The following is a 15,226-nucleotide window of genomic DNA, read 5'->3' as shown; positions in this document are numbered from 1 at the left end:
ATGTACCACCACCGCCTCCACCCCGGCTTTCCAAGCAGCAGGCGCCCCCAGAAGCTGCCCCCTGCCTCGCAGAGCCTGGCCACCTGGCCTCAGAGCTCCTGCAGGAAACCTTTGCAGGCAGAAATGTCCCTCTGGACCGGCAGGCGGCTAGTTTTGCTCCTCCCCAAGTCCAGCTTTCATCCGCTGCCATCCCTGAAGGAGGAGAACTGCTCCAACCAGTCAAGGTCAACGCAGAGGGCATGAGCGGAGACAGCGACTCTCTCCTTGCTCTCCTGGATCCGCTGAAGTCAGGGGAAGCTCAGGATGCCCGCTTTCCATCCGGCTCCAGGAGCCAGCTGGGTTCCTCATCTCCCAGCCCTGCCGGCAGCTTCCCATCCACAGAGGAAGACCTCATGCCCTCCACATCAGCACCGTTCCGTCAACTGCTGGGATACCCTCCCTCGGTGACGCCGTTTGGGCCGCCGTCTCTCAACCCTTTCGTACAAACCGTGCCGATGCCTCCGCCACTCACCCTGGTCAGGCCCCTGGGCGGCCCCTTTGGTCCTTCGTTAGGCCATGCGTACAGTTCCAGTTACATCACGTCCAACTCCAGCTTCTTCCAGCCCCAGAGGCCTCCCCTCAACCCTCTGACCCTCTCCATGCCCAACCTCTTTGCCAAGTCTCCCTCCGCTCCACCGCCGGCTCAGCCTCCTTCCCAGAGTGGCGTCCTTCGACCGACGCAGCCCTCTGGCCCTTCTAAGAACCGGACATTGCCTCTTACTCACACGGCGGTCAAGACGAGGCTGGTGGTGCGGCCCAGCAACCTCCCGCTCCTTCCCCCCAAGACCAAGGCTGGAGAACCTGCCTTGTGCCCTTCGAAGACTCAGCTGGCTAAAGACCCCTTTGAAGATTTGTTAAATAAAACCAAGCAGGAAGTGTCCGTCACGCCCGGTAAAGTCGAGCAGTTAAGAAGGCAGTGGGAAACATTCGAGTGAGGCCCATGAGCTCACAACGTCCTAGACTACTGGGTGTTGGGTCAATATAGTCTTTCCCCAAGTAAAGCAAGGTCAACCAGCTGGCACAGCTTCCTCCCTATGAGGAGGAAGTCCTGGCTAAGCTTTGAATAGGAGCCAGGAGACACACACACCCCTTTCACCTTTTCGCCTACCAAGGTCATTGAGCTCCTTGGCGTTCTTCCACTTTTCCTCCAAATAAGTAGACAGTTGACGAGATCAATCCTGGTCTCTTCTTGGCCAGCCTTGCCTCCCCATAATCATGAACCTGTCACAAGCCCAGGTGAGCACTTGCTTCCATACCGGATGACATTTTGAACCCAACCCCAAGTCACCTTGATCACGATCTGAACCTTTTTAGATATTTTTTTTTTGGGGTGGTGGGGTACCTTCTCCGACATACATGGGCTCAAGGCCCCATGCGGTCCTCCAACTCCCTTCCCAGTCCCACCAATCTCTGCACCCAACATCCCTTGGCTCAGCCACCCCACCCCCCGTTTAACATTCACGTGGTGGCACCACACCCGCTTTTCAGGGAAGCAGTGACACGTCTCTTCCTACCTATCCACCGGTTGGCACTACCAGCAGTTGTTCCTTTTTTTTTTTGTAGAGCAACGACACGCGGTTGTGGTGTCCCCAAGACCTCCTCTTAACTCTTAACTGTGTTGATGTCCCATGAACATGTATATGTATAGTTACAAAAGTGTTACTCGGCGGCTTCCTTCCCCAGCCTGATGGGAGGAGGATGGAGGGGACCATCTCTGGTCCATGGAAGGTGTTGACGGGTGGCAGCCTCCACCTGCTGCATGATGGAACAGGGATGACAGTGGTGTTGGTAGGACAGTGGTGAGAGACATAATTTGATAAAAATGACTTTCACCCCCGATTGTGGACTAATTGGCTTTGGTCTTCATCACCTGAAAGCTAGAAGACTTCTGCCTGCTGCCTCTTATCTCTCAATTCCTGCCGAAGACCCAGATTTTCCCGCTAGGATGTTTTGGGAGATGGAAGGTCCATCACGCCTCAGAAATTCAGACCTGCTACAAGGACTTCTTGGTACACCTGCCTCTGTTTCTTTTCCTCACTTAAATTTGGGGGGGAGGGGGTTTAAAAATACACCTGGGCAGTTTGCTGTTATTTTAATCACTCGTCGTGTGGGAATTAGGCTAGCCAAATTGTCTATGTCCACAAGAAGTCACTGTGTGTACAAAACGTGAGAAGTCACTCTTCAACGCCATCTTTGTTGCTTTCCCTTCCATCTCTGATCACCCTTTTGAGGTGTTCCTACCAGCTGAAGAAGTTGGCTTGGCTTCCATCTCCACACCTGAGCCTATAGATTCCAAGAACAGGGTAGATTCTTCCGAAAAATGGATTGCCAAGGGGGACATCCGCCTGTAGATCTTCTGTTTGGCATCGTTGACGCCTCTGTCCAAAACCATTGCATGGACAAAGCTCCGTTTTGTGTTTTGTACAATCACTTTTTCTGGGGGAGAGGAGGAATGTGATTTTGATATTACCTAACTTCTGGATAGTAAAATATTTCAAGTCCACCCGACGGGCTGGAGTGTTGGTTTGCTTCTTCAAAGTTTGGGGTATGGAGTGGGAATAGAGTACCCATCTTCAGGCTGTGTCTGCGGTTGACCATCTGGGCCGGGCTGGTGTTAAGATCAGTCCAACCTCACCTTCTCTCCACAAAGGTGTTAATTAGAACATAGGGAGTGAAGATTCTGCTGCTTTAGAAGATGGTAGAGATTTAAACCTGGGAGGCTGTTTGCTGGACTAACCCATAATCTCCTAGGCCCACGTATTTTAGAACAATCGATACATCTTGTTCTGGAAAAGCAGCTCAGGTGAGAGAGAGAAAGCCAGGTGCAACTGAAAGAAGACTCCGCCCATTGAAATCTACCTTGATATCAGAAGCATATTGTATCTGGTAAGTCCCTCATGACCAACAACAACAACTATATCCTTTTGGATAAATAAACTACAGGTCGTCTTCGATTTAACAATAGTTCATTTAGTGGCTGTTTAAAGTTGCAACAGCACTGAAAGAAGGGACTTTTGAGCGGGTCATTTGCATCCTTTTAGAGTTGTTGAGGCCACTTCCAACAGATCCAAGAAGGCTCCATACATCCATTTGCACCACTCAGGTGACCCTGAGGACACAGATAAACTTCCAAGTGGCCTCAACGACCCTCTAAAAGGGTGCAAATGACCAACTGTCTGCAAGGACCATAAATCCTTCCATTCCCCACCATCTTCAGAGCTGAAGAAGCTTCTCGGATGAGAAGTGAAGCAACCATGGCCTGGAGGACTGAGAATCTCCATAGTCATTTGACTTATGACTGTTTCTCACACTTATGACCGCTGCGTGATCATAATTCAGATGTTTGGGGACTGACTCGCATTTATGACGGTCATAGAATCCCGGGATCAGGTGGTCTCATTTTGCAACCTTCTGACCAGCGATGGGGAAGCCAGATTTCCTTAACAACTGGGTTATTCGCTTAACAAATTTAGCGATTCACTTAATAACGGTGGCAAGAAAAGCCAGGAAATGGGCAAAATTCATTTAACGGATGTCTCACTTAGCGACAGAGATTTGGGCCTCAGTTTTGGTCATAAGTCAAGGACTACCTGTATTCTGATAAGTCCCCTTCTCCTTTTTCATGAGGCAGTTTTGGCCCACCTTCCATTTGGGCCTCTTGGACAGTTGATGTCCCTCAGCAATTTTATCAGCTAGACCTTTAAATTTAAAAGAACCCAGATAAAGTTTCTGTATACATTTTTAATTACAATTACAGGAATTACCAAGATTGGGTTTCTTAACATTTGCGTCCACAGAGGCTCCGTCTGTGGCAAAAAGTTCTGTGAAAAAATAAACCCCGAATTTAAATATCAAAAAAGTTCACCTTAGAAAACAAAAAATAAATTAAATGGCAGAAAAGTTTCCCGTCTTTGGGATGGATCTAAGGGGGCTTCGAGCAAGTAGAAGCTACTTTTTCTGAGAAGGAGGGCGGACATTTTGTGTGGTGTGACAGGGAATGAAATGGAACCCCTTTGGCATTATGACTAATCCTCAGAGTAAGTCTAGTGCAAGGTATCTGCGCCTCGCGTGGTCCAGATGAGCGAGTCAAGTGATGCTAAAACTAAGTCTAAAACAGGAGACTCAAACTTATCCTCCAAAGCACCAGAAGAGAGAACAAGAAACAATGGATGGAAACTAATCAAGGAGAGAAGCAACTTGGAATTGAGGAGAAACTTCCTAACAGGGAGGACAATTAACCAGTGGAACTGCTTGCCACCAGAAGTTGTGGTCACTCCATCACTGGAGGTTTTTAAGAAGAGACCGGACAGCCCCTTGTCTGAAATGGATTAGGATCTCCTGCTTAAGCAGGGGGTTGGACTAGAAGACCTCCAGGATCCCTTCCAGCTCTATTCTGACTGACTCAGACCCACAAGCGTTTCCACAGTTAACCAGCGGAACAGCTTGCCTTCAGAAGTTGTGGGTCCAGATGAGCGAGTCAAGTCAACGCTAAGACTAAAACTGAAGACTCAAAAATATTTTCCAAAGCCGCAGAAGCAGGGGGCTGGACTAGAAGACCTCCAAGGTCCCTTCCAGCTCTATTCTGACTGACTCAGACCCACATCTACATTTGCAACAAGTCTCGATGCCTTGAAATTTGTAGCCCTAGATGGATCTCTTTTGGAAGGGTTTGGTCATCACTAAGGAAGGCTGGAAGATTCCCCCAGTCAAAGATGTTTGGCTGAGTTTGCTTCCTTGCCATCAATTTTCCATCGACGGGGTTTCAAAGAAAGTTGGCCAAGCTACTTTTGCCGATGCATTAGCTGGCTGGCAATTGGGGAAGGATTGTTCTTCCTCAAAGTTAGGGGAGGCATGACCTGGTTAGGCTTCTTAGTCTGCGTTTACCCAGACCGTGAGATAATCACCTTCTCAATGGTCACCTTGGAGGTCTTCAAGGAGAAATACTGGAATAATGAACCAAGAACTTTGCAAGATAGAAGGTCAACAAGTTGGCCTAACTTTTCTTTGTTCGGTCTTGACCTGTCTTTGGGAGAAGAAAGATAAATTCCTTCCCTCCTGTGCTCACCCATACGGAGGGAATCGTTTGTGGGCTGGTGAGAAGAGATCAGTTTGAGGGAACATCTACAAGCTGGTACTTCCTATAGTTGCTATGTTTTTTTCTTGATGAATTGTAATTACTACGGCTAACACTCAGGGAAGGAAGTACATCTATGTCTTGAGATATGGGTTGAGGTACCACATCATCCTCTTGAGGAAACAATTTCCTTTTGACTTCCCAACCATGTCTCACAACACTACATCAGTGTAGCGTAAGAAGGGGTCAAGCTACTTTCTAAAGCACCTGAAGGCCAGACAAGGAATAATGGATGGAAACTGAACAAGGAGAGATTCAACCTGGAAATAAGGAGGAATTTCCTGACAGGGAGAACAACCAACCCATGGAACAGAAGTTGCCTTCAGAAGTTGTGGAAGCGCCATCACTTGAGACTTTCAAGAAGAGACTGGACTGCTATTTGTCAAAAATGGTGTAGGGCCTCCTCGTTGGGTGGGAGGTTGGACTAGATGACCTACAAGGTCCCTTCCAACTCTGTTCATCTGTTAGATATTTATTCTGGGATGGAGGTTTGTCCTTAAGATTTTCCTCAGGAGAACTTTGCAGGGCCTTGTTGTCCCTGGCCAGAATTTGACCGTCTCTCTTTGGGTTTCCAGAGGGAACGAGAAAAAAAAAAAGGTTGGATAGATAGACACGTCTCTCAGATCTTCCGATGTGCTGAGAAAAATCTGCTACCTTGGGGCAGGAGATGGGCAAAAAGTATCTGGTGTTCATTTCCACAAATAGATGTCCTGATTCTTATTTTTATTTTTTTCACCTTTTCTGCAAGTTGCCTTCGGAAGTTGTGGCAGCTTCATCCCTGGAAGCTTTCAAGAAGAGATTGGACTGCCATCTCTCAGAAACGGTGTAGGGTCTCCTGCTTGGACGGGAGGGGTTGGACTAGATGACCGACAAGGTCCCTTCCCACACTCTTTATTCTGTAACAAATCTGTAAGGAGGAACCCAACAGCTTTCTCCTTTTGCAGCCCTGTGTAGGAATTCACACCTCCCCTGACAAAGCCAGGTTTAAATTTTGGGGTGTGTGAAGTGTTTCTGAAAACATTTCTCACTGTTCTTCGTAATCATGGCTCTCAAGTGCCAATGGTTGCAAACCACAGTTGGTCACACATTCAAGTGTCTGGTTCACTGTACAGGATGAGGTGTATTTTCTCCAACCCAGAGTTGCTTCTTGGAGGACGAGAAGAAGAGAGGGCAGAGTTGCCACCACATCTGTCCATAGCTCCTTGGACGTCCTGTGGATGCATCAAGGAAGAAAGAAGGAGAGCTAAATATATCAGCCTACACTAAAACAGCAGAAATCTTTTTTTAGCAAGAATTAAACTTCTACCTGCTACGTTTTAGCATAGAAAGCTGAACTTTCCCTGGGAGAAGGTGGCTCTTAAGGAGTGTTCTTGGAATGGAATCATTTCTACGTGTATCGAACATTATAACTGACGGGTGAAGTGAAGTTTAATGCTGTTTCAAGTGATTTCTTTACAAGGCACTTTAGGATGGTGTATTGTACCTGAACGCTTAAAGGGAGGGGTCACAGAAATTGTAGGTACTTGACTCTCTTCCAACAGGGATAATGATAAGATAAATGTTTTTGTTCTTTGTTCATTTTGGACTTTTTGCGGTGTGTTCTTGGGGTCAAGCAGTTTTTGTTGTTCACCCTCTTGTGTCTCGCAGTTGCTGTGCGACTAATGATCGGTGTGCAGTTTGTGTTGGTTTCCCAAGTATGAGCTGCTCAGTTTTTCACAAAACAATACACTTCACCGAGTCCTGGGTGCTTTTTCCTTCGTATGCTCTCAGCTAGTTTACATTCAACCATGGCGGGTTGTTTTGCAACACCACAGTCCTACACACAGGGATTGGCAACCTGTGGCTCTGGAGCCGCATGCGGCTCTTTCAGCCCTCTTCCGTGGTGACGCCGTACTAAGAGGAGACTGTGGGGGAAACGGACTTCCAGTCGGCTCCAGAATCGAATGGGGGACTTCCGGTTAGGACCTTTGTGTGATTCTTTTGAGTGTTTAAGGTTGCCGTCTCCTCTTCTACAGGACCGATGAATGTTCTGACCTTGTGGCCAACCGGCATGGCTGCGGGAAGGGTCCAGAAGACATTGGCAGAGATTTTCGGACCTAACTCGTCTCTATCAACTGGCATTCAGCTCAGCAGAGGCAGTGTGGACCTTCAGCATCTCAGCTCATACACCCTATGGTCTCCTGGTGGCATCGCCCAGTAGTCCATCTCTTTGTGGCCAGACACCTGAGATGTCTGAAGGGATGAGGAGCAGCTCAGTAGTTCCAACTGCTCCAAGAAGCATGGAGCTGCTGATGTGGTCCCAGGCTGATCACCAGGATAGCTCAAGATGTCCTTGACTGCTTGGAACAGCATTTGAAGCTTTCCTTGTGAGCCTCATCCATAACTTGGTCATTTATAAGGGAGCGCCATTAACAAGGTCCCCCTAGAGCAGTCTTGTAGGCAATGCACCCGTCTTAACAACAGGCTTCAAATGTCAAAAGCGAGGAGGTGCATTTGCCCAGCTGTTGTGTCTTTGTCGTGCTTCTAGTTTTTTAGCCAGCCCTGATACTTTAGTAAGTCCTATCCCTGCCTCTAGGAACAAGGCCTCTGAATCCTTCCTCCCATGCCAAAAACTAGAGCCGTCACAACCCTCTTAAACAAGTAGAGCCAGTGAGAACGTCATAATCATCCAACCCAACATGACCACTTTGTAGTCCACCCTGGAGGCCGTCACAAAGAGAGTCACCCTTAAACCACACCGAGAGGCAGGGCTCCCATGGTGCTTCTCCTGTAGGTTGGTCGATGCTCAGAAATCTGTGGGCTATCGTCTTTCTCACAGCAAGAGGCCAAGGCAGCTTGTTGGGTTGGGAACAGCACTTCCGAGGCATGGGAGTGGACAGAGGTGGTAGGATGAGAGGCCAGTTGCTGCCACCGTCAGAGAGGAACCCACAAGGCAGGTGGATAGGTTCTCAAAGGTCCCAGATGCACAGGTGGGCTGCCACTCGATGGGCGTGCCGCTTCCCTGCCGTCCTTGTCTTTTGCAGAGAGCGGAGAAGATCTACTCTGCCCAACAGCCAACTCCCAAGAGCCAACTTTATGAATTCCCTTCGATGCTCATATTAAACGTTCTTCTGGTGGGACTTTGAGGACGCTGTCCATCTCCAGGCGAGCTCCGGCCACTTCCTGCTGGCTCGGGCTGTAGGTTCCCTCGGACTGGCGCCTCTTCCTGGCGGTGAGAATCATCAGGACGAGGATGATGATGAGAAGGAACAGGCAGCTGCAGACGACCGGCACTGCCACTTCGACCAAGGGGAAGGGAAAGGCGGAGCCTGGGAGGCTTCCTCTCTGTCGGAGAAATCAAGAAAGAGAAGATGAGCCTGGATAAATGCCGCTCAGTTTTGTCCTTGAAGCGGGGATCAAGGGGAGGGATGGGCTGCTAGCAGTTGGCTGGTTCGGTGAACCGGCAAATCCCACCCCTGGCTGGCCCCACTTACCCCAACCCTCCCAGAAGTCCCCACGTGGCCCGTTTGGATGCCAGATTAAGAGCAGGGCCCACCCAAAAACCTCCAGGGGAGATGAAACTGTCTACCGAGATGCGATGGACCAGTTGCTTTCATGGTGTGGAGCAGTGGTGGGATTCAAACGTGTTTATTACCGGTTCTGTGGGCGTGGCTTGGTGGGTGTGGGAAGTATATACTGCAAAATCCCCCTTCCCTCCCCACCCCACTAACCTGCTTTCCAGCTCCGTTCTCCTGTGCAGGGCAACAAAAGAAGACCCAGCGGGTTAGCTGGGACTCGGGAGGCAGAGAATAAATGGGGGCGGGGCCAGTCAGAGGCGGGATTTGCCGGTTCTCCGAACTACTCAAAATTTCCACTACCGGTTCTCCAGAACTGGTCAGAACCTGCTGAATACCACCTGTCTTTAGGTGCATGACTGCATTCCCACTCACACAAGTAATAATATTACTAAATTTGCAGAGGATACAACAGTGGTGGGACTCATCTCTAGGGGGGATGAGTCTGCTTACTGAGATGAGGTGGACCGGTTGCTTTCGTGGTGTGGAGACAATAACTTGGTCCTCAACACCAATAAGACCAAGGAGCTGATAGTGGACTATAATAGAAGGAACAGATCAGACCTCCAGCCCTTGCTTATCCAGGGAGACCGAGGGGAGCAAGTGGCCAGTTTTAAGTTTCTGGGTGTTACCCTAAAAGAGGACCTGACTTGGGGGGGATCACATTGCAGCCCTGGTCAAAAGGGCCCAGCAGAGATTATACAACCTGAGGCTTCTCAGGAAACAACAACTGAGTGAAAAACTGCTGGTGACCTTCTGCCGCTGCACCATAGAGAATATCTTAACTTACTGCACCTCTGTACGGTTTGCCAATTGCACAGGGGCAGATAGGACAGCGCTCCAGAGGGTTCATATCATTGCCCAGAGGATCACTGGTTGCCTTCTCCCCTCTTTGGAAGAGCTTTATAGCTTCTGCTGCCTTAAGAAAGTTCAAAACATCCTCAAAGATCCATCTCATCAAAGGGGCACCCCCTTTTTTTTGAACTATTACCATCTTGCAGACGGTACAGGATAATAATAATAATACAAACAAGGACAAATAGGCTGAAAACAGCTTCCACCCCAGGGCAGTAACTATTGAATTCTACTGTGTAGTACACTGCAGATGGTATTTAATTTCGTTGTACGATGTGCGATGACAATAAAGTAAACTAAACGGGCATCCCCAAGGCTCTGGAAGGCAGGAAACAGGCCGTTTTCGCCCTCCCAGAGGCTCGAGATAAGCCTCCGGAGTCTGGGGAAGGCGAAAATGATCCCCCCCAGTAGTGCAGGAGGCCGACTAGGCCACACCCACCATGGCCACACCCACCCCGCAACCAGGCAGAGAACCAGTTGCTGATATTTTTGAAGTCCACCCCTGGAGGGGAGGTCCCATGTGCCTCCCCCGATAAACCAACACAGGAGTTTTCCACAAGTTTCCCTTGTAAGACAGAAGTATCCAAGAGTCATTTTGTTACAAGATGGATAGCAAATAAAGTCAGTAAATAGATACAGGCGTACGGTCACCATTGCACACCTAAATTTCCACTGCTAAGCAACAAAGCTGTTGTCCAAGCGAACGTCGCCCCATTTGGCCACCTTTCTCGCCACAGTTCTCAAGTGAATTACTGCAGTCGTTAAGCAAGTAACCCGGTTGTTAAGTGAATCAAGCTTCCCCGTTGGCTTGTCAGAAGGTAACAAAAGGGGATCACAGGACTCCCGGGACACGGCGACCGTCGCAAATACGAACCGACTACTGAGCATCTGGATACAGTCATAAGTCACTTTTTTTCCAGCAACTTCGTAACTTTGAACGGTCACGAAATGACCTGTTGCAAATTGAGGATTATTGTAAAGCTAATATTAGGATTGCGGCAGTTCTCCCCATTTGAATCATGAGTCTCAAGCCAAACTTCCAAAACTTCAAAAGGATTTATTGGGAGTTAACATGCCAGCACTGCCTGGGTGTAGCTGACTGAGACACATCATTCATTGTCACCCTTGACCCTGGTTTTCCCCCCACACCTCTGGGTGTATCCTAATTCATATTCTCCAATGGGACACCTCCCTAGCCCAGAGTCATGCTCTCCAGTTAGAATTTTGCACGGCAGAAACTTCAGTCAACCTAGTTACTATCTTTGAAAACATTTATGGAATGCACTTTCGGTTTGCAAGCTGCCTCACTGCTCCCCCCTCCCTTTCTGTTGGCAACTTTAAAAAGACCGTAGAAATATTTTTATGGGTTGACAGTAACTTTGAACGGTCGCTAAATGAACTGTTGGAAATTGAGGATTATTGTAAAAGCTAAATCCAACCAAATGCACCATCCTGGCCCTAGAGAAGTATCAATACTTATAAAGAGAATTCATCTACCACTGAAAGCCACAAAGGTAATACAATTGCACCTTTGCCTGCTGCAGATCAGGGATTCCCCAACCTGTGGTCCTATTTGTGGCCCCACTCTGGTGAGTGACAGGTGCTTGCCTCCCCCTGCCACTGCAAAAAAAAAACCCATCCCCTCTTTGCTGCCTACACACACACACCCCTCGATCCGGTGGCGCCAACCTGAAAGAGGTTGTGAAACTCCGCTGTAGAAGTTGGAAAGTCCGAACTAAGGAAAGGAGACCAGGAAGAAAGTTAGCAACTTGGAGAGGCAATTTTGCCAGTTCACATCACTACCGACCCCTGGAGTCATCCCAGTTCTGTGCCAAGAACCCTCCTCGGCTAGATACCTTTCGATGGAGTCGGAAGGTACCTCGGAGGTCATCTAGTCCAGGGCTCTCCAACCTTGGCAACTTTTAAGACGTGTGGACTTCAACTCCCAGAATTTGAAGTCCACACATCTTAAAAGTTGCTAAGGTTGGAGAGCCCTGATCTAATCCCCCATCCCCCCAAGCACCCAAGCAGGAGACCCCATGCCAATTTCTGACAGACAGCAATCCAGCCTCTTGAAAGCCTCCAGGGATGAAGCTCCCACAACTTCCGAAGGCAACTTTGGTTCCATTGGTTGGTTGCTCTCTCTGTCAGGAAATTCCTCCTTACTTCTAGGTTGAATCAATCAGAGTAGAGTTGGAAGGGACCTTGTAGGTCATCTAGTCCAACCCCCTCCCCACCCAGGCAGGAGACCCTACACCATTCCTAACAAATGGCAGTCCCGTTTCTTCTTGGAAGCCTCCAAGGATGAAACTCCCACAACTTCCAAAAGCAACTTCTGTTCCATCGGTTGGTTGCTCTCCGTCAGAAAATCCCTCCTTATTTCTCTCCCTTGATCCATTTCCATCCCTTGTTCCTTGTCTGATCTTCTCAAAGTACATCCTCCACCTGCAGAACCTGTCTCTCTCCCCAGCCAGCCCAGCTTCCTCACCAAGCCACGTGAGGGTCGGTGTAAGCCGTGCTAAAAATACCGGGTTGTGATCTCAACGGTGGAGACGCCTGACAGCCTAGCAACACTCGGATAGAAACTAGGGCAGGGAGAAGTCTTAAGTAGATAAGAAGTGGGTTTTGAGGTCTACATCAAAACAAGCAACGTGGATCTGGGACGCTCTCTGCCTGAGTGGGATCGTTGCGTTAAGGATTCTTTTGGGGGGCAAGGGCCCGGTCCACCAGCTTGGAAAATGGCCTTGTGCGTGTTTTTGTCTCTCCTCCACCACTCCTTCCACATTCCTTGGCCCCTAATCTTTTGAACCCCCTTTGCCCTGGACCTCTGTAAAATATGTTGAAGACCACCAAGTGTTGTGGCTCAGAGGTTTGAGCCTGCTTTGTCAGAGGTCGAGGACTTGGACAATGAGGAAGAGGAGGATTTGGCTCTGAGGTTTGAGCCTGCTTTGTTAGAGGATTTGGAATTGCCTTCCTCCCCAGGACCTTCCTCCCTGATTGTGCCTCAGGTGCCGGCAGATAATCAGGAGAGCGTATCGGAGCCTCTGACTGAGGATCAAGCTGAGGAATGCTGGCTTGATGCGAGGCAACGGCGCAGGCAAAAGTGTAAGTTGCAACATAGAAAGAAAGGACGAATCAGAGACTGAGATGAGGGACTGACACGCCCCACAGAGAATAAAAGTGGGTGTGTTCGCTCTGAGAACTTGTTCGGGACAACGTGTTAATTTGTGAGAGAAGCTTCGAAAGATTCTGTGTGTGGCGATAGCTTGTGATTTATGTTCTTGCTTTATTATCGGACTTGGCAGACAGCTTGTGTGAGACTGCCAAGGACTTTCCCGGCTCAAGGAATTTAACCCTGTCATTACTGGACTTGTTTGCTTGTTTATATTCCTTTGGAAATTTGGACTTCTCACCTCGTTGGCACAGGTGAGACATAACAACCAAGCTTCCAGCAGGAAACTTACCGACAGAACTTAAACGACACTTCATTTAGTGACAATTCAAAGTTACAATAGCACTGAGAAAAAAAGTGACTTATGACCATTGCAGCATCCTGGATGCTTGGCAACTGGTTCATATTTATGACGGTCGCAGGGTTCCAGGAGCCACGTGATCCCCTTTTGCAACCTCCTGACAAGTCAAGCGTTGTGGTTCGCCGGCAGCAGGTGCGGGCGGCTGAGGTCTCAGAGTGTGAGGACTCGGATGAGGGGCCTGCGTGGGAGGCAGGGATGGGGCCAGGACCATCAGGGAGTGGAGTGCTGCCTTCGGAGATGGTGGAGGCTGGCAGCAGTGAGGAAGAGCACCCCGAGGAGCCTCGGCCCAGTGCGCGTGTGCGCAGGGCTGCTCAAAGGAAAGAGCAGCTGCAACAGCACGGGTGACTCAGGAGTAAGGCTGCAAGGTGATGGCCCCTCCCTTAAGGGATAAAAGCCAGCTGAGAAACCGGAGTTCTTTGCTGGAAGCAAAGAAGTTTTTGCACTCAGGTCTTGTGGACGTTCAGACTCTTTTAGTTTGTGTTTGGAGACTCTTTGTATTTGAAATAGTTCTTGGCAACTTTATCTAATGTTCTTGGCAGCCCTGCACAACCTTGGCAAGGCTTGTTCCGTGAAGGAACGGAATTCATAAAGAATCATTAAAAGGTTTTGCTGTTACCTCGTTTTGGTGTTTGTTTCCTTGGAACAAGGTTTGGGTCAGAACACCCAAGTCAATAAAGAAGCCAAATTCACTGAGCAGTTGTGTTACTAACTTATCAACGGTGGTCAGAAAGCAGGGCAAACCTCACTTAACGAGTGTCTCACTTAGCAACAGAAATTTGGAGCTCAATTGTGGTCGTAAGTCAAGGGCTACCTTTACCACACTGAGTTTCGATGGTAGGCCAAGAACTTGTCTAAGTAATCAATGTTGGGTGAAAAGTTGACGTTCCTCCATCCAAGCATTGAGGGGGTTTTATAACAGACTACTTCAATACCTGTGTTTCACTACAAAATTATGTCGTCCGGCTTAGTTTTTGGGGAGGAAAATGCGGCGGGGGGCGGGGAATCTGCCTCTGCCTACCAGCATCCGTCAGTATTCATCTGGCTAGAATCCTGTCAGTGTGTGAGGGAGTGGAGGGCTGTTTGGAAACTGAAACAGTATTTGCTGTGTGAGCAAGAGGTAAACAGCAAGGAGCCTGGGCGTGGCTTAGTTCAACTGTTCTGTACTAATGCTACTTGGTGCTCTGAAACTCAAACTCCTCCTTTGCTTGTGTTTTGCACTTGAAACATGTTTTTTTTCGGGTGGGGAGGGGGAGTAGAACTCCTTAGAGAGTGTTAATAATAATAATATAACAAAATATGAATGCTCTGATGGTTGTTTCAAAAAATCCTTTCTTAGGGAGCCCCTAGAAGCCAAGAGGAAGATATGTGCCAAATTTCAAGTTTGTAGGCTTTATGGTTCTGGAGATTTTGTGATGATGCGTGAGTGGTATTTCGCTTTTTTATATATAGATATACAACAGAGTGAGGAGGAACAAATTACAACTTTCCTGGTTTAATCTTGGAAAAGGTTTGAACTCCTCCTCTGAGTCAAGCGTAGGGGGGGAAAACCAACCCATTATTCTGGAAAAAAAAAGAAAAGAGAGAATCTTGCTTACACTGACATCACAGTATTCTCCAGCGTAGTTGGCACTGCAGATACACCAGAAATGATTCGTGGAGTGCTGACACGTCCCCCCGTTTTTGCAGGGGTTGGGGTCACAGTCACTGATGTTGATCTGGCACCTGGAAATAAAGTGAGGTAGGAATCAGTCATGGCCTTATAGAAACGAGGAATGGGGTGAAGGTCAAAGAGGCAAAACAGGGTTTTTAAATGGGGTTTTCCTTTTGTGTTGTACAGGTCATCTTCAAGAAGTGAGGGGAGCCGAATGTCAACTCATAAATTAATTTATGGTCTTTTTAGAATTGCCAACAGAAAGGGAGGGGGGAGCAGTGGAGCAGCTTGCAAACGGAAAGTGCATTCCATGAATGTTTTCAAAGATAGTAACTAGGTGACTGCTGCCTTGCAAAATTCTAACTGGAGAGCCTGATTGATGACTCTGGGCTATGGAGGTGTCCCATTGGAGAATATGAATTAGGATACACTCAGCGGGGTGGGGGAAAAACCAGGGTCA

At 48.5% G+C, this 15,226-nt stretch overlaps 2 protein-coding genes across 2 annotated transcripts in view; one reads left to right on the top strand and one right to left on the bottom strand.

Annotated features, from left to right (window-relative positions):
• The window catches only part of DENND1A (DENN domain containing 1A), a 189,429-nt gene extending 186,882 nt beyond the window's left edge, over nt 1-2,547 (top strand). Inside the window, 1 exon segment of the mRNA XM_087914391.1 lies at nt 1-2,547. Coding sequence (XP_087770517.1) covers nt 1-974 — 974 coding nt within the window. The 3' untranslated portion in view covers nt 975-2,547.
• Nucleotides 2,548-8,016: 5,469 nt separating this feature from the next.
• The window catches only part of CRB2 (crumbs cell polarity complex component 2), a 47,949-nt gene continuing 40,739 nt past the window's right edge, over nt 8,017-15,226 (bottom strand). Inside the window, exons 12-13 of the mRNA XM_087914388.1 lie at nt 14,711-14,837; nt 8,017-8,497 (exon numbers count right to left, since the gene is read on the bottom strand). Of these exons, the coding sequence (XP_087770514.1) occupies nt 8,267-8,497; nt 14,711-14,837 (358 nt within the window). The 3' untranslated portion in view covers nt 8,017-8,266. The remainder of the gene's footprint in view (nt 8,498-14,710; nt 14,838-15,226) is intronic.

Source organism: Pseudonaja textilis, chromosome 17 (genome assembly GCF_049901715.1).
Source record: "Pseudonaja textilis isolate UNSWEBS1 chromosome 17, rPseTex1.2, whole genome shotgun sequence".
Classification (NCBI taxonomy): domain Eukaryota; kingdom Metazoa; phylum Chordata; class Lepidosauria; order Squamata; family Elapidae; genus Pseudonaja; species Pseudonaja textilis.
This window is presented reverse-complemented; position numbering and strand designations above follow the sequence as displayed.